At 47.9% G+C, this 25,921-nt stretch overlaps 1 protein-coding gene and 1 long non-coding RNA gene across 7 annotated transcripts in view; both read right to left on the bottom strand.

The window, feature by feature from the left end:
- cbfa2t3 (CBFA2/RUNX1 partner transcriptional co-repressor 3) overlaps positions 1-15,530 on the bottom strand; it is a 55,700-nt gene extending 40,170 nt beyond the window's left edge. For 4 of the 6 annotated variants that reach the window (XM_064337258.1, XM_064337259.1, XM_064337260.1 and 1 more), the window contains exon 1: positions 14,253-15,530. In XM_064337258.1, the coding sequence (XP_064193328.1) occupies positions 14,253-14,460 (208 nt within the window). In that variant the 5' untranslated portion in view covers positions 14,461-15,530. Of the gene's footprint in view, positions 1-4,634; positions 6,087-14,252 lie in introns of those variants that run through there. The other 2 variants (XM_064337263.1, XM_064337262.1) reach the window with 2 other exon arrangements.
- Positions 15,531-17,665: 2,135 nt separating this feature from the next.
- Positions 17,666-18,339, bottom strand: LOC135256136 (uncharacterized). Its single transcript, XR_010330401.1, has 2 exons — positions 18,216-18,339; positions 17,666-17,871 (listed from the first exon to the last, which is right to left on the bottom strand). It is a non-coding gene; the product is annotated as an uncharacterized LOC135256136 (long non-coding RNA).
- Between the last annotated feature and the right edge of the window lie 7,582 nt (positions 18,340-25,921).

The raw sequence follows: 25,921 nt of genomic DNA, 5'->3' as shown, positions 1-25,921 counted from the left end.
CTCAAGGGTACAATGGCAGTGTCCTTACCCGGGAATCGAACCTGTGACCTTTCGGTTACAAGCCCAGTTCCTTACCCACTGTGCTACACTCCGTCTCCGATCTCCCTCGCTCCCTCGGTGCTGCTCTCCAGGGCCCTACCGGAGGAGAAAGGTCCTCTTTTTTTAAACTCCCTCTCTCCCTTCATGTTCCTACCGCACCTTCGCCCGTTCATTTTCCATCTCTTGAATTTTCGATCAAACGAAGTGTGCGGACAAGCAGTCTGATTACGGCTGCTGGTCTCAGAACAACAGGAAGGGGTGCAAAGCAGATTTGAGATCAGGGTTCTCCCAGAGTGGGATCAGAACTGGGGTTGCAAACCAAGCTATATGTCAGCCGTGACACCACCTATAGGGAATCGGAGAATCTTTAAAATGTTTCCAACATTTTAATATTGCGCCGTTACCATAAGGTACTGTTAAGGGGGGATGGGCAAAGGGGGGGGTTTGGACAAAAAGCCACGCCCACCACCCCAACACAAATATACACAATCCAAACTAAAAGCCCTTATGATGATAATCATAATCCAGCCAGACCCACATCCAGGTGTTGCTGTATTTCTGTGGTCCAGCTGACCCTCACACTTACAGACCAACCCTCCCCCTCTCCACTACCACGCCCCCCCCCCACCACCACCTCCACCATCACCGCCCCCACATCCCACCTCAGCCGCCATCTGCTCCACAAATTAATTAGAAAACAGAGAACTTCATCTGCACCTCCACCACTCAAATTACAATAATTACACCACCCTCCCCCCCCACCCCTTCTGCCCCCCGCCCCCTTCCCCTCCCCCGACACCCCCCCACACACACCGTTGTCCCTGTTCCTCTGCAGGGTGATACCCTTGAGCACCCAGCCTGACAAACCGGAGCTCATTACAAGCATTGCCTCATCGCGCTGAATAGCCGCTAGGCTAAGCTTCCACAGCGACTCCACTGCATTTGTACCGGGTCGGTATGTGTCCTCTAAAGGCCTAAAGAGACACTGAGCCCCACTGTGACCATGACTACCATGCCGGCCATCTTTTACTCTACATGCGGATGTATTAAAAGCGCTACACAATATCTACGGACCAATCGGTAGATTTACTGCGCTGCACCCGACAGCTATTCTGCAGTAATATCCATCAGCATTTAGGGATATGTGAATGGACAAGTGCGGTTACACACAATTGTGTTGTCTTATGACCCATGCAGAATTTGTACCTGTAGTCGATAAGCATGCAAGTGTATACGGTCGTACATCTAAGAGGTGAACGTTATACGTTTTATCCTGTTGCTTTAATGGGCTACAGCTGTTCCCGGTCTGCCATTCAAATACACATAGTCATCATATCACTGCGCGACAGACCATACGGTAGCCCGATAATACTTTGCCAGCTATATTCGCTCAAATAATATGCGACTGCACACAATTCATTAAGCTGGGCACAGCGTGCACACATAATAACATCAGCTTTAATCCCCATCAACATTTACATTCAGAAAATTCGGTAAATAAGCTTTCTTTACTCTTAATTCCCAGCAGTACTCTTGCACAGTCCCCCCTTCGGCTAAAGTTTCAACGGCGATTCTTTTAATGCAGTTGGGAGCTGGTCGTGGTGGTCCCCCTTTGCCTGGTGTGAAGGATTGCACACTCTAAAAGGGTCCATTACTCCACAACAGCCCCCCCCCCCCATCCCAACTGGCTTCCTTTCGAGAGCTGCGGTACCTTCAGTCCGGATATTAAACAGCAGCAGACATCTCATACGAAGTCTGGTACGAAGGGAGAGGTATGAAGACAAACTGTATAAACACTATCATTGGATAATGAATGGGCTTCTTTTTAAGAGGCCGCACTTAATGATGAATCGGGGACATCTGACTTTAATAGCGGCAGACTCCGGCGGTAATGCGGTGCACACCGGTGATGGACGGTACACCGCAGTCTCACCTTTAGACCTCCCGCGCGCAACCACGGCCATTATCTACTATTCAATAATTCAGCCCTGCTTTACCAGTGCCAATTAAATTATTAATTCATGCCCTGGAGGGAAAAAATACTCAATGTTTTATTGCCGCAATTGAAAGAGAGGAAAATATAATATATATATATATATATATATATATATATATATATATATATATATATATATATTGTTAAGATAAAGTGGGAAATGCTGTTGGCTACCAGTTAGACAAGACAGTTGAGAGCATCCACTTTTTTCTCTTTCTTATTTTCATATTAGGAGGGCTGGTTTTGCTAATGGTGTTGCAGCTGGGTCCCATTCAGCGGTGAACACACTGAAATGTCTGGCGTGAATACGGCAGCACAATATAGCGCTGTTCTCGCACTGAACCCAAAATGGGTTCATGTTGATGGTTCAAGCAACCGCACGAAGATGGCCCATTAAAAAATAATAATAATAATTTGTATGTTTTTGACATAGTTAACTCACAGCTGGGTACCACTGTTATGCTTCTGAAAATGGGAACCGGCTGAAATCAAAGAGCGTGCGTACTGTACAGAAACTGGACTATTGCCATGGTATAGTGGAGATCTGTACTGTGAGGTGAGGGAGCAGGCGGACTAGTTCTGTCCTGTCCTGGTGATGCAATACCCTAATTCCTGTACAACAGCTGCAATATACTGTATAAATAATGTTTTAAAATCTGCTTTGTCATAAGAATTTTCCGGGCTTTCCCTGTGATGTTTTAAAGCATTGACACGAACATAAAAAACATGGAACGATATAAAAAAAATATAGAGTTGGGAGCCAAACGTATAGAGTTGGAGCCAAAATATTCTTCCGCAATAGGCTTGTGCCAATCGGCCGGCACTTGAGGCTGGGAGTTTTTTTCTCGCTGTTCCAGCTGTAGCCATAAAAAGAGACGGTGAAGTGAGTGAGCAGGTGAACAACCGTGAACCTATAAATGTGCAGCCTTCCCCGGTGATCTCATCATTTAACTCCCCTCTCACCAACTCTTCCCTCGAACTGTAATCCCCATACGGAAACATCTATATTACATTCGGTACTGAGAGCCAACATCCATTGATCGACATGACATGAGATATGATTGGGGAGTTTATCAGCCGAGGTTCAGAAAACCGCCTTAAAAGGACCAGCCAGTATTCTCGCGGTGGCTAGCCTTCAGAAGCACGCGCTGCATTTTATGTCTCGCGGGTAGCAAAGCAAAGATTTGCCAGGTTTTTTACGAGCCGTTTGATATCTGCTCCAGCACTGCTCGTACTTTCATGTTTGTCAAATGGGTGCATCATGTTGGCTATTGCAACGGCCTACTACCAGGGCACAGTATGGTTAACACCCTTTTTAACCGTCGCTGTTACGCTTTCTCGAGTTCAAACGGAGTACCACATTCTACACAAAGTTAAATGCATTTTGAGCAATGGGGCAACAAACCGCATTTTAAAAACGTTTAAGTTGCGTAAAGATGTGACCGTCCTATTTCTTTGGGGTCTAAAACGTTTTTCAGATGGAAAAAATGTATATATGATATATCTGATATCTAGACATATTTACAAAGTAGCTAAAAAGTTGTGGTCTGTGGGGTGGGCATTAAGCATGTTCCAAATACGTTGCTACCGCGTCGTTGTTCACCACGTCATTCATTTTACTACAATGTTGTAATAAGTATGAATGGCGTTTTAACCTGGCAAAGTTCTTTTTCCCTTTTTTGCACATTCTGAAACGTTTGCGAAAATGAAATTCAACAGATGCCACAAGGCCTGTGCGGCTATGTGTCTGTCGTGGAGCCCCCCTCCCCTTCTGTCTGTTTACGTGAACAACTGTGCACGTAAACAGTCCAGTTGCAAGTACGGCCGAACGAATGGTACCACAGCACTAGTACATTACAAGTTTGTTTCAGTGTGGGACTGCAACACTGAGTATTACCGGGATGGTTGCGCAAGGCAGCAGTGCGCAGGTAATGCACAATTCACGTAACTGTCAAAGTCAGTTGAAGTGACAACTGAGCAGTGGGAGCATGCAAATGTAAATTCTTCACAAGTCCACTTAAAAAGAGCTGACAGTGCAGAAAACTTGACAGTGCGGAGGCGTGGCGGATCACCCGCAACAAAGCACCGCTAAGGCACGTGCTTACATATCAACAATAGCTATTGCAGGAATGGCCAGTTGTTATGCATTGCCTATTGTTGTGACAGTGTTGCTGCAGTTATGTCCAAACTGAGAGAGTAGCATGGCCGAGAAGCGGGCTGAATTTACCTTTGATATAACCATTCCCTGAATGAAAACAAAGAAACTAAGTTTCCAAGCCAAATTCGGCTTATAATGTATTCTCTTACTATCTCGTCCGTTCGAAAGAATAGCAATACTAAAATGCAGCTCTCGTGTAAACAATTTCAAATTCAAGACCAATTTTTAAAACGTGTCAACGCGGCTACGCCTATTTTACGCATAACATATATAGCATAAATCAGAGTAATATACGACTCACTTAGTTTCCCTTGTCTTTTCATATTGTGAGAGATCGTAACAATATGTTCACCTTCACGCGCGCGCGCACACACAAATAGACTCGTGCTGTAATAAAGGACCACGCATAATAATATAACCCGTACAAAATACTGCACTTACTTTGTGAAGGTCGAGGTCAGTCTGAGGTAACTGCAGCAACGATAATCCACATAAAAACAACAAAACGGCGATCACAATACCCCAATCCTAAATATTTGGAGGAGGAAAAAAAGGATAAAGCCTCAAGAATTATTGAACACCATTTAAAGGTGCTAGCTCTGCTCTTTTTCTGTAGATAAAAAAGAAAACTCCTTTCGCAGTTCGAAACTTTGCACAGTATAACAGTGAGAGAAAAAATACTTGTCTCCTTTGGATTTAAAGCGATGTTGACTTGACTTCGATGAAATAAATTATGAGGTAATTCACTTCCCAGCTAAATGACTGGGAGATGCTTTTGTCTCGGAAAGCCAGAACTTTTTGAGATGGTTCCACGGGAATAAATCAGTCTTTGGTTTACTTTCCTTTTCCGGTTTTAAAATTGAAAAACGACAGCTGAATTTGTTGAAAAGAATCAACACATTTTCCTTGAATTTTATCTTCGTTTTTGTCTTCTTTTAAGTTTGACCTTTTCCTTTGTGCCTCATTTTTCGTAGATTATACTGCGGCGCCGAAAGACTAAAAAAAGGGTGTACGGGGAAAGCACGCGGCTTAGGGCAGAAGGAAATATAGTAACAGCGCGTTCACTGTAACCGCGACTCGCCCCGACCAAGTCACTTTAAAATATAAAATTAATACCGTTTCTTTGTCTTATCAAGGAACCCAAAGCTACGATCCCACATCGATTGCAGCGGCGCTTCTTCCGACGTCAACGAACGCAATTAATTTTGGTATGGGTCGGTCCTCCGATGATATCAGTTCAGCACCTCATCACTTGGGAAGCTTGAATAAAAAACCAGTCCAAACTAGACAAAATCAGTCGTTGTACATCCACAAAAAATATGGTTTCCCGCCAAAAGACAATATTTTCGAGCTTGATTTTTTTTAAAAAAAGGTCAATTCAGTAATATAGACTACGCGTCCGGGGTTGCCTTTGCCAACCAATCCACTTTTCAGGCTACAACGAATGCTCATTCAACAGTCAGCTGCGAATGAAGTATACCATTCTAGCCAAAAATGGCATCGAATGCACCTTTGCGTTTACCTTGAGTTGTTGCTCATATGTGTTGTCTTTTGTTTGTTCTCATCCCTTGTTTTGGTTATTTTTATAAAGCCGACGGTTGGGTCTGGTGTGCAACCTCTCTCCTCTACCCGCTCTGCAGCCTTCTGTGTGCGTTTAAAACAATCTGGAGATGCGTATTCCAGCGATCCGAACCTCTCTCTCTCTCTCTCTCTCCCTCTCTCTCTCTCTCTCTCTCTCTCTCTCTCGACAGCTCAGACACACGAGGTGACAGCCTCATTGGCTCCTCTGTGTCGCTACGTTACTGACTACTAATTCACTACGAACAAACTCCATCGTTTACTCCCTAACGCAAATCAAGCTGGCTTCTCCACGCCGAGAGTGAGTTTACTTGTTCCACCCACGCAAATACTTACGAAGTAGAGAGACAGATAGCCTATATATAGAGAGAGATGAGTGACATCGTAGTGAATGTAACTGAGTGATCATTTTGATTTCACGAGTGAACGAACATTGAGGATGATAATTATTAGAATGATTTGAACAACTATAATGAAAACAGCAACAACAACAACAACAACAACAATAATAATAAATAATAATAATTATTTGTTTTCGCTGTCATTAGAAGATAAAGGAAGGCCCAAACTACCGACAGCTTTGGATATTGGCACGCCAACGATAAAATAAAACATAATTCAGGTGTAATTAGAAATGGTCTTAATATTTTTCTCTCTTTTACATTATGCCTGCTGCAGATATCTTCCTATCACTTAAGACGGATTTCCTCTTTATAGTGGCCGAATACTCGTTCAGATAACCCAGCGGTTTGATTGTCAAGTTTAATATAATAAGTACGCAACGGTGCCCCTACACTCATTTCGTGTATTTATTTTATTTTTATTTTTTGTATCTTGCCGATATCCGCCCGTGGGCGGCGCTGTTTCCTCGCATCAACATGCAGAGACAGTGACCCGTTGCTCATCAGTGTGCTCATAAGTAAAATGTACGCGGTTTGAGGTCTTCGGATTCAAGATTTTTTTGTCAGTCTTTGGTTTAAATCTATGGTAGCCTACCAGTAATAACCTTTGAAAGTACAATGTTTTATCTCAAATACATTTTACGCCTTCAGTTCAACATTTTGCAGCTCTCCCACTTCAGCTTCTCTCGGCTAATGTAATATTTCAGACCAGTAGTTGTCCACTATAACTTCTCCCACAAATTGAACAGATGACCACACGTTCAATAAATTTATTAAAAACCAATTCAAAAACTTTTTTTTATCCACAATGTTTCGCCTTCCTGTGCTCTTCAGAAGTTATGGTCTGTTTTGTACAATTATACAAATTAATTTAGATTTCATAATGTAATCAGATAAAGGCAATCATATTCAATCATCATAATTTAATGATAAGATTACATTTAAAGAGAATCTGTCGGTGTTTGAACAAGGTGCATGTCTGAATGCTGGGAAAATCTAATTTAAATCAAAGCTTTTTCCATTTGCCTCAAGTCAAATGAGAAGTTTTAATTTATTCCTTATCTATTTTGGCAGGGAATTAATGGGTGAATTAATTGATACCCGTATTTTTTCTCGTATTTCAAGACCCCTTTTATGAGGGACAGTAATTTTTTTAAGTTTTATCCATTAACGGCTGGTTTAACTGACCATTCCCGAATTAAGTCTTGATTAACGTATGACACGCGCATCTTCCAGGTACGGAAATAGTAAAACCCAAGAAAGGTCTAGAGAGAAAATGAATATACGCGCAGTTAAATATAAAATGGGTTAAATATTTAGAAATGATGTCACGATGATGACGCTCCCTTTATTTTCACACTAATACAGCACGTGCACGACAACATAACTGGTATTAATCTTACTTACATTTGTTTATATGACTCCAGTAGGGACCACACGTAGGCTACTCTATTAAAACTACTCTATTTGAGCTCATTTAAGGCCAGACAATTTTCTTTGTGGCCCCGTTACGACCTGTGCGAGTGCAAGTGAGGTGGGTCCTGGGTAATTTCTGCACGGGAGCAGGTGAGCTCTTCGTTCCTTTTGCTCCTGGGATTGGTACACCTGCCTCTCGTTTGCAGATACGCATAGAGACGGCGGTGGGGGACAGGGGTGAGCAAACATTCTCCGCGCCCACAGACGTACAGTCCCTGTTTCCCCTTCACTGCGGACACATACAGCTACTTTCCTCCCAATGTTTTTTTTTTTTTTCACCTCCTGAAGCCCCTTTCATACTGAACCAGCATCCAGCGCGAGTGGATTTCCCACCCCCATCAATTTGCCGCCATTGCTTTGAAGGTGAAGGTAGGTAAACGCTCACGTTCGTTAGAGTGATTGGTTGAACTAAAAGAAAAAAGCTTTTAGTTCTCACACCTGGTGCGCTGATGTGCGATAAATAATTGAATTGGACAATCGTGGAGGCGATCCAAGACAAAGGCTGCTCTGAGCACGCCAGGCCAGCGGCTTGAATAAATGCACTGCACTGCTGTCTTAGCACCACATTTAGCATGATGGTAACCCGCACGATGTCAGTTCCAAGACAACGTGCTGAACGCTAACGGACAATTTGCGATTCACCTCGTGCAAACTGTCACATTAGGCTCACGGGAATGTTTACCGCAGTATGTGACCGACCAATAACACATTTACTTCGGCACTGATGCACACGTGCAGATAGGCATGTAGATATACTAGGCCCGTAGCCTACACAGTAAAATGTCCGGTGTTATTTTAACTCTTAACAAATAACATTTGGTCCCACTCCGGAATTGGATGGGACCAAATCAACACTGGACATTTTATTGTGCACTCCCATCCACTGTTATATAGGCACTAGACTATTATTATTATTATTATTATTATTATTATTATTATTATTAAGGATTGAAATGGGAACCCATACACTGGACCTAATACTCCCAAGACACCGGCACAGAGCGGAGGTGGGGAGGGCAAGCTCTTGAGTGACAGCGTGTGGGCCGGCCGGAATGGGATTCCTGTCACATTGACGAGCAAGTGATTGACAACTCACTGTTCTTTCCCCATAAAGCCTCGGGGGGGTTAGCGGTGGACGTCTTGTCAGTTTATAAAATGACGGCATCTCGTTCTTCCCCCTAATATGCGCCTTTGTTGTCGGATTTTCTGTCCAAGCGCACAATATGCTCTGTGAGCGATAAACAGATAAACAGGCTAGCGTAAACACAGCTCCGCGGCAGGAAAGGCACGTGTTTGCCCGTTGCCTACGGTCCCTTTTCACGCCAGCTGACCCCACAGACTGGACCTCAAGCTGCCGCCAATTGTCTTGCCAAAGATAAGCAGACAGTGAAGCTTTCTGAAAAGAAAAAAAAAAGCAAACAAATGATGTCGCTTTTACTCAATCTGTTTTTTTCTTTGCTTTTTTTTCCCGTTTCAGAACTATCAAAGTCGCGCAGACCAGATTCGTTACCGTTGCTCAGAACGTCCGTTGAATTACGTCTATGCGAAATCGCACCACGGGCAAAAGAGGCTGTCCTTCTCGCGAGGGCCTGTGGCATTTCCTCAACTCGCACATTGGAAATCCTTTCCTATTGCGCCAGTTGCGAGTCTGTGTGTTCAAAAGAGATAAGGTTCCTGCCGGCTGAAGGAGCTGAGTCCCCATTGTACCGATGTGCTTGGCTCCACGCTCAGCGTCGGCTATTACCGAGCCTCAATTAAAGGCTGCAACACACACTGCAGCTATTTATGGTGAGCGGTGAAAGCAAGTATATATTTCCTTAGAAATGAGATTCTAGAAATCGGATGCTGGGCTCGGTAGAAACAAAGTGGTGCCTCGAAACAGAATGATTGGAAAGCTGTCATAGCAGTGGAGCGAGAGATGGCAGTCTAATTCAGTGATAATGTTGATTTGAAAAAATCAGGGGAACATATTAACTGCATAATTACCTCAAAGTTTAAGCTTTTCTCATGCTTTTTTTTATTTATTTTTTTACTTCGCATCACAGTCCAACAATTTGTTTAATTCAAGCGAGTCACTGACGTCACGCCATAACTCAGCCCATTTTCAGGATGCCATATTCTACCATCTCTAGCTTTGGAAACTTTTGTTACAGAACTGAAATACTTTATTCCGCGACATCTGATATTTACAGTGAGTTCAAATAGCTCAAGTGTACACAGCAGCAAAATCCTCAGTGTTAAACAAACTCTGGCAGAGTGCTTTTAACTCTAACAGTGCTGCCTTTTGCCTTCTCTCAGAGTTGATTTAATTTTGCTGTGTTCCCATGAGGCCAGTATGGCGATCAGGGCTAGTAGAAGAAAAGGGATGCTTCACGAGAATGCGATGCGTGTGAAGATCATAAGTATATCAGGAGATGAAAGAGGAAGTTCACTAGTATGGGTGTGATGCGTGTGAAAGTATGTCTGCATTTGTGTGCGTAAATGTCAGTGTATGTGAATCTCCGTATATACGCTGTGTGCGTATTTCTCACTATGTGTACGCGTGTAAGTGTGAGTTTACATATGCATGCAGTGCGAATGTGTGCATTTGACTCAGTGTGAATGTGTATGTTTGAATAGTTGTCTGTTTACATTGTGTGTGTGTGAGTGTGAGTGTGCGTGTGAGTGTGTGCGTGTGAGTGTGTGCGTGTGAGCGTGTGCGTGTGAGCGTGTGCGTGTGCGTGAGCGTGCGCGTGCGTGAGTGTGCGTGTGCGCGCGTGTGAGTGTGAGTGTGCGCGTGCGTGTGTGTGTGTGTGTGTGTGTGTGTGTGTGTGTGTGTGTGTGTGTGTGTGTGTGTGTGGGAGCACACACCGTAGGTACCTGTGTGTGCATGTATTCTGTAAGCTGTGAATCTTCCCAGGGAGCTGGCAGGACTGCAGCTGTAGATAGCGCAGAGCAGGGGGATGAGGCTCCGCATTGCACTGTGAGCATCTGCTACTCAGAGAAACCGCAGAGAAATAAGGAAGGGCTCTACTCTCTCTCTCTCACTCTTTCTGGCACACACACACACACACACACACACACACACACACACACACACAGACGCATGCATGTGCAAGCACACATACACACACACACACACATACAAATGCATGCGCACACACATACACATACACACGTGCGCATGCGCACACACACATACCCATGAATGTGCACACACACACACACACACACACACACACATACAAATGCATTCGCACACTCACACACGCACGCACACGCACACTCACACACACACACACACACTCACACGCACACACGCACGCACACACACACACACACACTCACACACACACACACTCACACTCACACTCACACTCACACTTAGACACACTCACACTCACACACACACACACACTCACACTCACACACGCACACGCACACGCACGCACACTCACACACACTCACACACACACACACACACACCCTAACCCTTTACTGTAATAGCTGGGTGGAGTGGCGTGAGCCTGGTCTCAGTGCCCGCTCCCAGGCGGACGAGCAGCTGGTCGCCTAACGGAGCGGTCCCAGAAGCAGGGGGGAGACTCTCGGCGTGAGATTACCAGCTGGAGAGTCTCACTCTCCCCCTCAGCAGCCCTCAGCCGACACAGCGGCCTCGCCACGCCGGGGCCCCGAGCGTCCCGGCCCTGCTCAGGTGCCCACCAGGGGCGTCCCAGCAGCCATCGCGTGGAAAGGGCGAGGAGACGGATTTAAAGGTTTGATTTCGGGGTCGTGGGCCCACTTCCAACCTTTCCGTGATTGGTTCCTTGGCCAACCTTTACCGTGACAGATTGTGTTAAAGTGTATGTGTATCTTCCGTAAGAATAATAATAATAATAATAATAATAATAATAATAATAATAATAATAATAATAATAATAATAATAATAATAATAATGTTTTCATTCATGATCTGAAAGTGCTAAGATGTAATAGATGTAATCAAAGCATAAAAACGGTTCAAGGCTGCCAAAAAAATTAGCGATGATCAAACTTACAGCGCACAATGAGCTTAGCTTTCCTGACATCACGGCTGAAAGGGTATTTTAGATTTTTGTCCCTCACCCCCCATACCCCGGCCTCCAACTGCCCCCGCCCCCCCCTCCACCCCCGGCCCCCGGCCCCCTAAGGCCCCCCTAGCCCGCAATTCCACCACTAGCCCTGCCACCACACCTGCGCTACCCTGAGGGCCTGCTGGGTGACAGTTCCTTATTGCGGCACAGTGTGTGTGCAGATAAGGGGGGGGGGTCACCAATCTCCCTGAGCCACCGGTTATCACCCCCACAGCTGTGCCCAAACCGCCTCCCCCCCACCCACCCCCCACATCTCCCCCCTACAGGAAGTATGCTTGGGGAAGGGGAGCTTTTCAAAAGAGATAACAAATGGCCAATGACAAGGAAAACCCCAACCCCACTCCCCCCGCCCCATGTCCCCCCCCCTTTCAACAATCTCACAGACCGGTAAACTCTTGGCAAAACTAGCAGCAGTGAGTCTGCTGGCTGTAACGGGCCGCCACAGACCAAATGTGGTAGCTGGAGAAAAGGGGTGCTGTATTGGGGGGTGGGGTGGGGTGGGGGTGTGAGAGAGTCAGGGCCCTGGGAGAGTGAGAGGGGTGAGAGACTCATCATATGATGATTCCAAGGGTCCTGACTGAAAGGAGCCCTCAAAATATGTTAGAGTATCGGATTTTTGGGGGGTTGTGGGTCCCGTTGTGAGGTCCTTTTATGGAGCCCAAATTCCCTCGAGATGCCTCTGCTGGAGAACGCCTTCACCTGTTATTCTGTCTCCGTTTTTAATATCTGTGATTATACATATGCTGTTTAGGACTGAGGCTATTTATAGAGGGCTTATCACTGAAGCATTCACGCAGCTCGTTTATCTGATGGGGAAGAAAGCTCCAGCAGGTTGGGCTCTAATGTTTAAATCAGGAAACCCGTTAAAAATTCCGACTTGGATTATTGTTTCTTTTTTTTTTTTTTGGTAACTGTTTAGTTTCACAAGTCTGAGTGATTTGTGAAGCTTTGTCAAGAGTGTTCCTGTGATTGGCATTAATCACCGCATGCACAAAAAACAAAAAAAAAAACCCCAAACAAAAAAAAAACAAAAGCTCTCTTCCCCAGCTCGAGAAGTCAAAAGAGAAAAGACTGGAAAAAGAAAGAAAAACACGCCTCGTCCCTCCCTGGTTTTCGTTGCTCACACATTTTTAAACAGGATCCAGAAAAACAGAGAACGGTCCAAAGCTCAGGGCATCGGCATGTGCTCTATGAAAATGACTCCTGCCTCCTGACTGTGGAGAACAGGAGTGATCGCGTGGTTTTGAAAGCCCGTGAAGAAGTCCAGCGTGCCCTGAGTCGGGTGTAGGACTCACCCCCATGCACAGTGAGGTTCAGCCCAGGCTGCTGTCAGGTTTGGTTATTTAACAGGACCTCTGCTACCTCTCCACACCCCCCCCTCTCAGGGGCCCTGACGCCAGGGCCTTGTGATAAGCTTCACCGTCCCATCCCAGCTCTGGCTCAGGACCGTTTGGGTCAGAGCCCCCGGCTCTCAGCCCCCAGCCCCCGCTCAGTTTATTACAGGAAGGGAGCTTCCAACACAAATCTCTCTTACAGTGATGGAACCTTCTACAACAATGTTTCTCAACCCTGGTCCTGGGGACCCTCTGCCCTGCATGTTGTAGAGGTCTCCCTGCTCCAACACACCTGATTCAAATGAATGGGTCGTTATCAGGCTTCTGCAGAGCTTGATGACGACCCATTCATTTGAATCAGGTGTGTTGGAGCAGGGAGACCTCTACAACATGCAGGGCAGTGGGTCCCCAGGACCAGGGTTGAGAAACACTGTTCTACAATGTACTGTAAATATTTTTTTTAATGCTTTGGAAAATATCATGATGAATGTATTTCAAAGAAATGTGTTTTTTAAAGGTCGATCGCAACCTTTGAAAGCAGAAAAAACAGTAAAAGATTAAACATAAAAGTATGCCTTTCACCTCAACTTGCCCCTCAGACAAATCTGGAACACAGATTTGGGATAAAATATAAAACAAACCGATAAAAAAACCAAACCGTTTGGCAAGAACTCAGTTTGTAAAATAAGTAAATAAAACAGGTAAAGATAAATAAAAACAGGATTGAGAAACACTTTCTGAGAGGGAAGTCTATCCTCTCCAACTGTCACTGCGGAAGGAAACGCTGAGGGCAAGCCTTGCGTGTTGCTATAACCCGAACCTCGTTCCGCACACAAGCTATAACCAGCATCAGATGGTGCAGCAGAAATGTTTGGCTTGTCTTTCATTCCGCTTTCCTTCACTGCGAGCGCGTACTTCGGCAACTTTTGGGTTTTTTTCCCCAAAACAGTGCGGCGTGAGCCCTGCTCACAGCCTGGGACTGTGGGAAAGGAGCGTGTGAGTGAAAGTGCTCCCTTTGGCCCCCGCGAATGTTTTCATCGTCACAACAATGAGGGATCACTGCCGGTTAATCTTTCAAGACCCGAAAAACAACAACAGAGGGAAAGGCAGGCAGTGAAAGAGGCAGTGTTTTTTATGAACCAAAAAAAGGGGAAGACTTACCCCCTGGGTTTGTCCCGGTCACCCTAAAGAAGCAGGGTGAGCTGGAGGAGAGCACCCTGTGCGCCAGGCGCCTGTCCAGTATCCTCCTGTGATTGGTCAGGGTCACCGTCGGAACCCTCGGGGAGTCCTGATCGGCCACGGGGGGGGCGCTCCCAAAATCCGACCTCCTTTCCTTTTTGAGGTGAACCTCTGCGGCTATTTTCTGCATTCTGAGGGTGGCGATGGGGGGGGGGTGGGGGGGGGGGGGTTAAAGCGGCCCCCGATGTCCAGGTCACACGTACGGCCGGGACGGACGAGACCCCAGCCGGGGGGCGGCGAAGGTTGGGAAGGCGCCGGCCGAGCCGCTCCGAGGCTCTCCCTCGCCGTTCGGTTCGCGAAACCCGCCCCGCGCTCTCCGCTGGATCCCGGTGTCCGCCGCAGCCCTGCCGGAACCTTCTCTCCCTGGCCCCCCCCCCGGTAACCACAGCCGGCGGCTCTGCTCTCCGTTCCGTCCTCCGCGGCGGGAAACGATGAAAGGGAAAGAAAGGCTCTCTGCTTCTGCCCTTTTCTCTTTCTCCCCTTATCTTATTTTTTCCACGGGCCGCTTCTAATTAACCTTCCGTGTGTCTCCCCTCTGTCTCGCCTCGTCTTTGTCCAGTGCTCTTAAGATCCGAGACGGCTCCACTAATGACAGGGGAAGCTCTTAATTAGGAGATCCCCCTCCCCCTTACCCTCCAGTACTCTCTCTCTCTCTCTCTTGCTATCTTTCTCTTTCACTCTCTCTTTCACACACACCCTCACTGTCTCATTAACTCATTCCATCAAACAAACCCCGTCGGGCAGATGTTAAAGTTGGTAAAAAAAAAGAAAAGAAAACAGACCTGGCCAGCTTGCCTGTGCGTCCACGTTAAAGCACGAGAACCCGCACGTTTCTGAATCTGTTTCTGCACCTTGCTCCGGCTATGGCCCGTTCTCCTCGGGTGCGATCAAACGTGTGAGTGGGTGTCTGCGTTGTTTGTCTGTGTCTGTGTGTGTCTGTGTGTGCGCGTGTGTGTGAGAGAGATTGTGTGTGTGTGTGTGTGCGTGTGTGTGTGTGAGAGAGTGTGTGTGTGTGGGCTTGTCCCTCGGTGAAGAGAGTGGGCAGGGTGCACCCGGGCCCAAGGGGAAGCTGAATAGTGCTGTGTTGTGGTGATAGCGCGTAGCCACTACCGCTCGACCTCCCTCCAGGCTTCCTCTGTCAGGAACCAGCTGTTACCGCGGGCAACGCCGTCTTCCTCTTCCCTCCGGACACGCGGGGCGATTCCCGTCCGAGCGCTTCCTCCGGAGCCATCTTTGCGGCGCTCCGCCTCTGCCGCCGCCATCCCGTCCCGCCACGTCATTGGCTGGCAGAAAGGGGAGGAGCCTCGTTATGGCCCCCTGTGCCCCCCCCCCACCCCCCTGCGCACACCCTCAATGTCCGCCTGCCCGTGTGAACCTCTGCTTTAGCAACGGATATACCCTTGAGTCCTCTGATCTCAGGACACTGGAGCTGCAGTGCACCATGGGTAACGAGCTCCAGATTCAGACATAAACCGAAGGCAGCGCAGGACTCGATGTGAAATAACCGAGGATGCTGTGAGACGTGGATAAATGTGAAACAGACGCCACCGTCCCCACTATTACCACATACCACAACCCCCCCCCCCCCAAAAAAAAAAAAAGAAACGAGAAACAAAAACACAGGGGTCTGGCCGAAATGAGCAAAGGGGAACCTGTTTTGAAGAAGTGGAGTCCTGCGTGTGTTCACATGCCCTTGACAAACCCCCCCCCATCCCCCCACCCCCCCACCCCCCACCCCCAATGAAGGCGCACGCAGACTTGTTGTCTCTCCATCAAAACGAAACTGCCTCACACAGATGGCAGGACTTTAACATTAAGGGACAGCCTCCCCTGATAAAAGAGATGTTTACTGCACCTCAGTAATTTTCTACAAAGTCCCCACCCCCCCCCTCGGTCTTATAAATGCATAACTCCCCTTCGGAGCTGTGTTTCCCCACTGCCTGTAAAAAAAAAACGATGCATCGGAAGAGGTTACAAAACTTTTACAATGAGGCTTTAGAGTACCTGGGAAAATGCATGATCGTCAGTGATTTTGATTTTGGGCGGGCGATAAATCAGACGCCTCCAGCGGTGACAGGGCCCGACGGGGCCGAGGAAATGACTTGACTTGCGGGGGCCGTCGCCGAGGACTCACGGCGGTGAGTTATAGTTCTGCTGTCCGTCGCCAAGTACTTATTTCCCCTTTTTTGCTCCAGTTTTGCCAATATAAACACAGCAGATGCCCTTCAAGAAATGTGCTTTATATTAAACGAGTTTGTGCAGATTCTTTCCCTGCATTCTTCTTCCTTATTTGGGGGTACCCGAGTTCAACAGTGGGCCTGAGCTGTTCTTCTGCCCCCCTGCCACCCCCCCCCCCCAATTCGGGAGGTTGGGGACTGCAACACGTCTTTCACCTTGCTCTGTCAGCCAGGACCGGCGCGGTTCCCCTGAGATGCGTGAAGCTGAACCAACCAACCGGCTTCTCCACCGGCTGCTTCGTAACACTCAACGCCGCAGTCCAGCGGCTAAGCCGTCGCTGCCTCGCAGAACTGCACAGCTGGGCTCTCTGACGCACACACACACACACACACACACACACACACAAGGTGACCAGGTTAGCCCTACAGAGTGAAGCTTTTCCCTCTCCGGGGTGACATCATGGCCAGGCTGCGGTTTCACTGCCCCTAGAAATGCAGGTCTTAACTGGGTGTGCCACTCTGGAACCCCAACTCTGGAACCCTACTCTGGAACCCTACTCTGGAACCCTACTCTGGAACCCTACTCTGGAACCCTACTCCAGAACCCTATTCTAGAACCTCTGGAACCTTTCCTCTGAGAAACACTCACACAGACTATGAAGGAATGCTGAACTGCTCTGCCAAGCCCTGTTTCCTTGGTGGCTGAAAGACTGATATGGGAACCGCTGCACACTGCTCAGGGGTGGCAGGGCGAGATAATGGCGAGGGGGGGCGGGGCTTGCAGGTTTGATTCCCGAGTGGTGCGCTGCCCTTGTGCCCCCTGAGCGGCGCGTTTACCCAGAATTCCTTCAGTTAGAGTGTCCAGCTGTTCAAACGGTTTGTATCTACGAAGCTTTCTGCTCGGTGCTCCAGAGTCGGAGAGAAACACATGCAGTACCAGGGTGGATTTAAAAGCTGGGTCGCCCTAACCCCCCCCCACCCCAAACAAAAAAAACCTTTTTTTTTTTTTTTTTTACTTCAACATGCCAAATTGTGGAAGTCTTCATTCCCCCCAGATGATGAACTGCAGATCTCACATCATTATTCGTGATATAGAAACTGCTCTGTATAAGTGAGTATCGGGTTGGGGAAGGGGTGAGAGTTACAGGGTGTTTTCAGTTCAGTTCAATTGAATTTTATTTGTATAGCGCTTTTTACACAGAACTGTCACAAAGGCACTTTACAGAGTAGCAGGGCAAGAGGGTGCCCGTTGTGTGAATAAAGGTCGAAGGTCGTGGCAAACCGGCTTTTCTGCAGATGTTTCATCGTTTTCCAGATTTCTCCACTATCCAGGCCTGGCTAGACATCTTCTTTGGTGGTTTTTCCTGAATATAAATCAAACACATCAGTTGAAAATGAGGCCTGGCTCCACGCTCGATGTAACAGTTTAAATAATTCAAACTGCACGAAGAAAACAGAAACCGGGTGAAACCATGAGGTTCATGACCCACCAAAATGTACATTCAATTAAATAAAAAAGTAAAAACGTATTCACTCGTGTGAATAAATCTGTTGCGAGTTTAGCGTGCGTGTCAGTGATTTTACAGGACGCAGCGCTGAACACAGGCTCCTTATACCTCTCTACAGGCAGGGATATCTCCTCAGAAAGATCACCGGATCCTTCGCGGGGAAACGCTGCCCGTGCCACACGCTCAGCACGTGAGCTCACTGTGTAACTGCACGTTCTGTGAGACCCAGGGCTCGGGCCGACGTTCGGGTCACGATGGTTCTGCTGGATTAGCGTTGGGGACCCCGAGGTGGAGGGTTCTCCTCCTCTGTTCTCCTCTGATGTTGACAGGTGTCAAATGAGTTTGGGGGAGTGGAGGGGGATTGGGGGAGGGGCAGGAGGAGGAGGGTGCTGGGGAGACAGATAATGATTCACTCGTAATCACGTTGCCCCAGTGCAGCCGGGGCGCCCCTATCAGCACGACACTGGGGCAGAGGCAGTCCCCCCCCCCCCCCCGCTGAGATAAAGGTTTGGGGGACGGTTGACGGGAGCGTGCGGTATCGCAGCGAGCGAGTGGGCGGTGCTGAGGGCGGGCGAGCGAGCGACTACCCCGACCTTATCTCCGCCGGCGGCCGCCACTCACCGCTACTCACCGCGTCTGACGCCTGACGCGTCCCGGCAGCCCAACGGAGATGGAAGGCTGGGCCCCCCGTGTCACACAGAGGCCCTCTATCAGCCCCAAACAGGCCCCTCTCGCCAAACGAACACAACGGGAGACGAGGCCAGGGGTTAATTAATCTCGTTAACTCGGGATCGAGGAAACAGAGAAAGAAAGCAGGAATTCATAATTAAAAGACAAGGAGAAATACCCATCCCTATTTTTTTTTCCTCTTAAGGTTTAGTTCAGCCTGTTAATCTTTTTCTTTTTTTTTTGTGGTCTGAATCACTTTAAAAGGACTTTTTTGAAACGGGTGCTAGCGTGGAAATGGCTTTTCTGAAACGGGACCTGTCGTCTTTGTTTAAAACGACAGTGTTTAGAGAGATCAGAAGTTTATTGCACTTAACAGTTTCGGGTTCATCAAACAAACCTAATTGGAATTTGAAAATAATTCAAATATCATTTCTGGCACAGATGATAAGCCTTTCAAAATGAGCCCCGGGGGAAAAAAACAAAAAAAAACTGTTCGCACGGGGCAGGTCAACGTGTCCCGCAGGTCCCGAAACACAAATCATCCAAACTGAGGCAGGAAAGTTAACAGGATCGAATTAGCGAGAGACTGAGGCGACACGTGCGGCAGCAACAAGCTACTGAGGGAACAGGACATGCATGCGGCTCTGGGCAACAGCAGCCAGCAGCAGGCTTCAGAGAAGGCTAACGCTAAACCTGCAAGGTACCTGTCGATGCGTCTGCACTGCTCTCAGCTAGACGGATACCTGCGACCCTGGACCTTGCACCTGCCCCTACTCCCCCCCCGCCCCCCAACCCCACAACGCTTTTCGGAAACGGTAGCCATCGTGGCTTTATTCGGGTTAATTTCAGGTCACGTGACGAGGCTGTCGCGTTCGTCGCTCGCACTCCGCGTAGGAATCTACGTCGCGGCCAGTTCTGGCTCTCTGGAATTCGTCCGCCGCCCGTCCTTTTGAAAGCAGCCGGAGGTTAACGGCGAAGTTGGGAAACTGGCCGCTCGGTCGATGCGTTTCTAACGCGGCTTACTCTTTTCGAGCAGCGTAAAAAAAAGAGACGGCGTGTACCTGGAAACTCCTCGGGGAAAAGATTCCAGCGGCGTCGACTTGGTGACATCTATCGAGGGAAACTCGGGACTTTCCTCAAATGCACCCTCGCTTGCGGCAACGGGGATCCCCCCCCCCCCCCGGCGTTCGGTGCACACCTGCTTGGCACAGCGAGCCTCTCTAAACGTCCAGATCTTAACCGAACTCTATAAGTTAAACTGTCCCCATCTGTCACAACGCAGCCTGGCACAGATGCACGCTGGGGCTTTCACAACAAGCTTGGCGCGCATTCAAACACTGTCAAAGCGCACCTGCTGAATTAAGTACTCTCTCTCTCTCTCTCTCTCTCTCTCTCTCTCTCTCTCTCTCCCTCACTTCCCTCTCTTTCTCTCTTACATACACAAACAAACACGTGTGCACACGCACCGGGTCTTTACTGTCTTTTCTCTATCTCTCTCTCTCTCTCTCTCTCTCCTTACCTTCCTCTCTTTCTCTCTGTTCCACACACACACACAGACACACACACACGTGCGCGCGCATTCGCGTGTGTTTACAGAGGCGGCGTGCGTCAGACGCTGTTCCGTATGGAACCCTCGTACCGCGGCAGCGTGCGCATTCTGCATGGCTGTGCCAGAAAGCGTGTTTCTCTGACGGAAAGGCTGCGTGCCGTGTTGTCTCTCTCTGTTCTGCGCTGAGCTCACTGCTGTCAGCGTGCCCCATGCTGGTCGTACAGCACTCCAGGCCAGTCGGCACGCTGCCAGCCAGCAAATATTTTATTTGCTTACATGTTTTGCGATGGTTTTAATTGTCTCTTTTTCCATGCTTACACTGGTTAAGCCAAACCAGCAACAAGATGCATTGTTTTTCTATGCCTGTGTGTGTCTGTGTGTGTTTCTGTGTGTGTGTGTGAATGCGTGTGTGTTTTTGTGTGTATGTTTGTGTGTGTATATGTGTGTATATATGAGCATGTATGTGTGTGTGTGCGCGTGTGTCTGCATGTGTATATGCATGTGTGTAAGTGTGTATGAGCGTGTGCGTGTGTGAGTGTGTGTGTGTGTATGCGTGTGTGTGTGCGTGTGGCAGGGTAGAGGAACACGCTGTCTCAGGTGTGTGTCTCCATCCCCCATCGTCTCTTCCCTTGCATCCCCGGTCTGCTGCTGCACGTGCTCCGTTCCCCTGGAAAAGGAGACAGGTGGAGGTGAGGGTACCCCACTGAGCACACCCTCCCCCCCCCCACCACACACCTCCCCCACACACCCCCCACACGAACCCCCACACAGATATGTGTGACAGCTCTCCGCAGAATCAAGGACAGATGTGTGGACAGAATGTCGTAAATACAAGTGTGCCAATGACTACTCATCGAGTCATCATTGGCGCAAATCAAATATATCTCTGAAAAACTGTTTCAATATCATATGACATTACATAAGGCACGTTTTAGTCACACTGTGTATGGAGTAAACCTGAATAGAGAACTGATGTACTGAACTGATAGTGGAAACTGGCTATTTTGTATCAAAATTCAACTAATTTTTTGAGTTTAGAAAACACTTACCAATGTATTCAGATGGAATCTTGGAGCCATGCACTCATATATGCACAGAAGCATACATGTATGCGCACACACACATGCACACACACACACATACACATACATGCACACACACACACGCACACACACACACACAGCATATATAATATGTCACATAGCAATGATAGGCTGAAAAACCTGACTCAATAAATTTTGCTCCTCTGGTGCATCAGCATCATCTCATCCTCCTGGTGTATTCTAACAGTCTCACATTGTTGCTGAAACTCTTATGAATATCGTCAAACTGTCATTTTTTGCTTGGAACTCTTTGGTGTCCAGCCCCCCCCCCCCCCACAGACTCTGTCTTGGATCTTCCTAACCTGGCCACAAGGCAAGGGATCATGGGTATTGCTTAGCGTGCAACAGCTGCCGTTGAGTAGAACCCCCAGATTACTCACGTAGCGGTACTGGGCAAAAAGAACAGGGCAGAATCACAGCGGATGCACAGAGACGAGGTTCTCTCGCCCCAGTCAGCTGACAAAGGTTCTCTTTGGCTAACGAAACTCCCACGCTAGCAGTGCGAGCTCCACTTCGTCGGCCACCTTTGCCATCCCCGATCCCTCCGAGGAAAACTCATGAATCAGTCCAGATAACACGCTTAAAAATAAATAAATAAATAAAAAACATTTAACCATCCTTAACCATCCCTTAAGGTAAATGAAAACATGCTTTTAAAAAATAAAAAAAAAAAACAATAAAAAAACGAGATTGTGAACAAGGACAGAGCACCCCGCCCTTACAGAGGGAAACACACCCCTAGAATTTAACTGCAGCCAATTAGCTCGATAGCTTTCATGCCAGATTGTGCACCAGGGCCATGAATTATTCATGTGCATGGGACAGTCGAAAAAGGTCATTGTAGAAAAACCAAACAGAGAGAGAGAGAGAGAGAGACACCTGTTTTTATTTTATTGAAAGTGCTGAATAAATTATCTTTTACAGCCCGAGTCTTAACTCTTTAATGGTCGGTGTTTTTTTTCTCTTTCTTTTAAAACGGAACTGAAAAAATAAAAACGAGGGAAAAAAATCTTATTAACGCTTGCATATTTATCATATTTGGTTCCACTGCATTTAATTCCTTGTTGATTCGTGGGAGTGACCATCAATGCAGACTGCTTTTTCAAGGCCTGCGTGTACAAACATGGGGCATCAGAACGCTTTGCTGAGGTGAAATTGTGTTAACCTTTAACCTCTCCGGGTCAGTAGGGGCACACGCCACAGTGTCTTTATGTGTGTGTTTACACACCCGCCATGGTGAGGGCCGTGACCTTTTCCCGAACGTGTGACCTTGAAAACATTTAAGCTGTAATTTCTGTCTTTGCGACTTTAGGCTAATCTAATTCCAGTCACTGGTCATAAGCATGTGTAAAAACTTGACAAATTATATGATTAAGGACCAACTGAAGAGCTTGTTGATACACGGGTCAGAGTTTCTATACAATTGTATCCAAAAAGAGCTGGGGTGGGTGCACGTTTTTGTTCTAGCCCAGCACTAAAATACCTGAATCAACTAATCAAGCTGTTGATTAAAGACCATAATTAGTTCAGTAGCTGAATCATGTGTTATGGTGTTGGGAAGAAATAAAGGCTTGCACCCACTTTGGCCCTTCTCAGATAAGAAGTGCTAACTGAATGATTAATTGAGATGATTAAGGTACCACAATGTGTTGTTTGCTTAGCAAATGGCTTCAGAAAGTCTTGCACTGATCTCTTGGTGTTGGAGGATAGAACTACGCAGGTATACGTTTCCCTTAGTTTCCAGTATTCCTCATAACAATGAAATGAGCAAAGCATCTATAAAGCAAATGCTTCATTAATTAGTATGCAGCTGTGGCAAGGCTCAGTTGCATACCGATAGCATAGCAAGTGGAAAAACCGCGTTCTCCAGCTACCCATTTCACGATGTTCGTAACACCAGAAGTCAGTTGCCATTTTTGATACCTTCAAGGGAATCGATAACAGGGCACCTGATACCCAATACGGATGTCAGGTTGTAGCACAAAAAAGGTATTTGTGAAGCGATGCGATCTGTCACCTACAGGTCTGTCAGCCAGTTAATTTTCATCAGAACGTAATGAAGCAGATCTCCTTACACGGGAGAGATGGCTGTGAGTGTGAGTGTGACTCTGGGAGGGGTGCAAGATTTGGTAGAGGGGGGGGCTGCTTCTCATGTGTGGCTGCTATCAGTGCTTGATGCGTGTAGCCCCCCCAAACCTGGAAGGTCTTCAGCACCACGGACAGGGGCAGCCTCACCCCCATAGGCCCGAGCAGCGGGGGCTGATGGGTAATTAACCTGCCTGTTACTTGGCGCCACAATTAAAAAACCTGGGGCTTCCTTAAAAAAAACATTCGCGATCACACATTAGATTCGTTTTGTCCCAGCAAGGGGTTTTATTTATTTATTTATTTGTTTATTTATTTATGTATATGGGGGTTTTTTGCCTGGTTTTTCCTCTATTAAAAGTACAGTTAAAAAAATAAAGGAAAAATATGGTAATGGGCCTATTAAGTGCTACTCCTCCACTGTGTGTGCGTCTACTCGCTGCGGGATACCGTGTCCACGCCCCAGGGGTGTGTCATGGGCTGAGTGAATTTAAGGGGGCCCTTAGTGGAGCAGTGACCCACCTCTGTGCCCACGGTCTATTGAGTCGAAATGTACTGGAAAATTGCCCCGTGGATCTCTGATCTAAGGAGAGGGGAGGAGAGGGGAGTGGGGAACGATGAGCAGCAACAGGAAATGGGAGGAAGGAGAGACAGGGAAGAAGGGAGGGGGGAAAGGGGGCGGGTGAGGGGAGGGGAGGGGAGGGAGGAGACAGGGAGAGGAGAGGTGGGGGCGAGAAGAGAAGAGCTAAGCCGAGGGAAGTGGAGAGAGAGAAACGGAGGGAGAGATATTCATATTTAAGTTTAACGAGTGCATAGTGCATGTCAGGACAAGAGATCTTGATCTTTACTGTGGACGAGGAGCTGCCTTTGACTGAGACAGACCTGAAACAGATTAAATGAAATAAATAATAAATAAAGAGGTAATGAACAGACGATAAGCATAAGTTCAATTTAAACAGTGATTTTTCACCGAGTAAAAAGCTTTACAGTTGAAAGTGGGAAGCTCACCTCATTTTAGGGCAAAAGGGGGAGGAGACATCTTCTTTGCCCTGGTCTAATTTTATTCAGATTCAGAGGGGAAATGGAGGCGTTTCACTTCTCTATTGCCTCTGGGGAAGGGCACACAGAACATGGGCCTGTTGGACAGGGGCGTAGTGGGGTGGGGGGGGGGTGTTTGGGGGGGTGGGGGGGCTTGTAGCAGCAGGGATACTGCATCTGCTGAGCTCACACGGTTGTTGCATTTTCAGCAAATGCGATGCTGCTCTTCCTGTGAAGGTTCTCACCTTCTGTCCTCAGTGAGAGAGCGTCAGCGGCTCCACATCTGGGCCCCCGCGGGGGGGCGGGGGGGCCGGGGGGGGTGGGGGGGATGTGACCGCTAGTGTGGAAAAGCGCCAGCGGGCGCTGTGGAGAGCTGCGACTGGGGTGTGTGTGTGTGTGTGTGTGTGTGTGAGTGTGTGTGTGTGTGTGTGTGTGTGTGTGTGTGTCTGAGTGTGTGTGTGTGTGTGTGTGTGTGTGTGTGTGAGTGTGTGTGTGTGTGTGTGAGAGAGAGAGAGACTGATGGTTCACTTGTGTGAGAATTTGGTCTCTGCTAGTGACATGGGTCACAGGAGAACCTGCCACTTCTCAGGGCCTGTCAATCAAGGCTGGGGGCTGCCAGAAACCAGGAGACCGCTGTGGGCTCTGTAACCCTGGGAGACTCAGTGTAACCGTGGGAGACTCACTGTAACCCTGGGAGACTCACAGTGACATCATGAGGTTCACTGTAACCCTGGGAGACTCAGTGTAACCCTGGGAGACTCACAGTGACATCATGAGGTTCACTGTAACCCTGCCAGACTCACTGTAACCCTGGGAGACTCAGTGTAACCATAAGAGACTCACTGTAACCCTGGGAGACTCACTGTAACCCTGGGAGACTCATTGTAACCCTGGGAGACTCACTGTAACCCTGGGAGACTCACTGTAACCCTGGGAGACTCACTGTAAACCTGGGAGACTCACTGTAACCCTGGGAGACTCACTGTAACCCTGGGAGACTCACTGTAACCCTGGGAGACTCACTGTAACCCTGGGAGACTCATTGTAACCCTGGGAGACTCATTGTAACCCTGGGAGACTCACTGTAACCCTGGGAGACTCATTGTAACCCTGGGAGACTCACTGTAACCCTGGGAGACTCACTGTAACCCTGGGAGACTCAGTGTAACCCTGGGAGACTCACTGTAACCCTGGGAGACTCAGTGTAACCCTGGGAGACTCACTGTAACCCTGGGAGACTCATTGTAACCCTGGGAGACTCACTGTAACCCTGGGAGACTCACTGTAACCCTGGGAGACTCAGTGTAACCCTGGGAGACTCAGTGTAACCCTGGGAGACTCACTGTAACCCTGGGAGACTCACTGTAACCCTGGGAGACTCAGTGTAACCTTGGGAGACTCACTGTAACCCTGGGAGACTCACTGTAACCCTGGGAGACTCACTGTACCATGGGAGACTCAG

Source organism: Anguilla rostrata, chromosome 5, assembly GCF_018555375.3.
Source record: "Anguilla rostrata isolate EN2019 chromosome 5, ASM1855537v3, whole genome shotgun sequence".
Classification (NCBI taxonomy): domain Eukaryota; kingdom Metazoa; phylum Chordata; class Actinopteri; order Anguilliformes; family Anguillidae; genus Anguilla; species Anguilla rostrata.
This window is presented reverse-complemented; position numbering and strand designations above follow the sequence as displayed.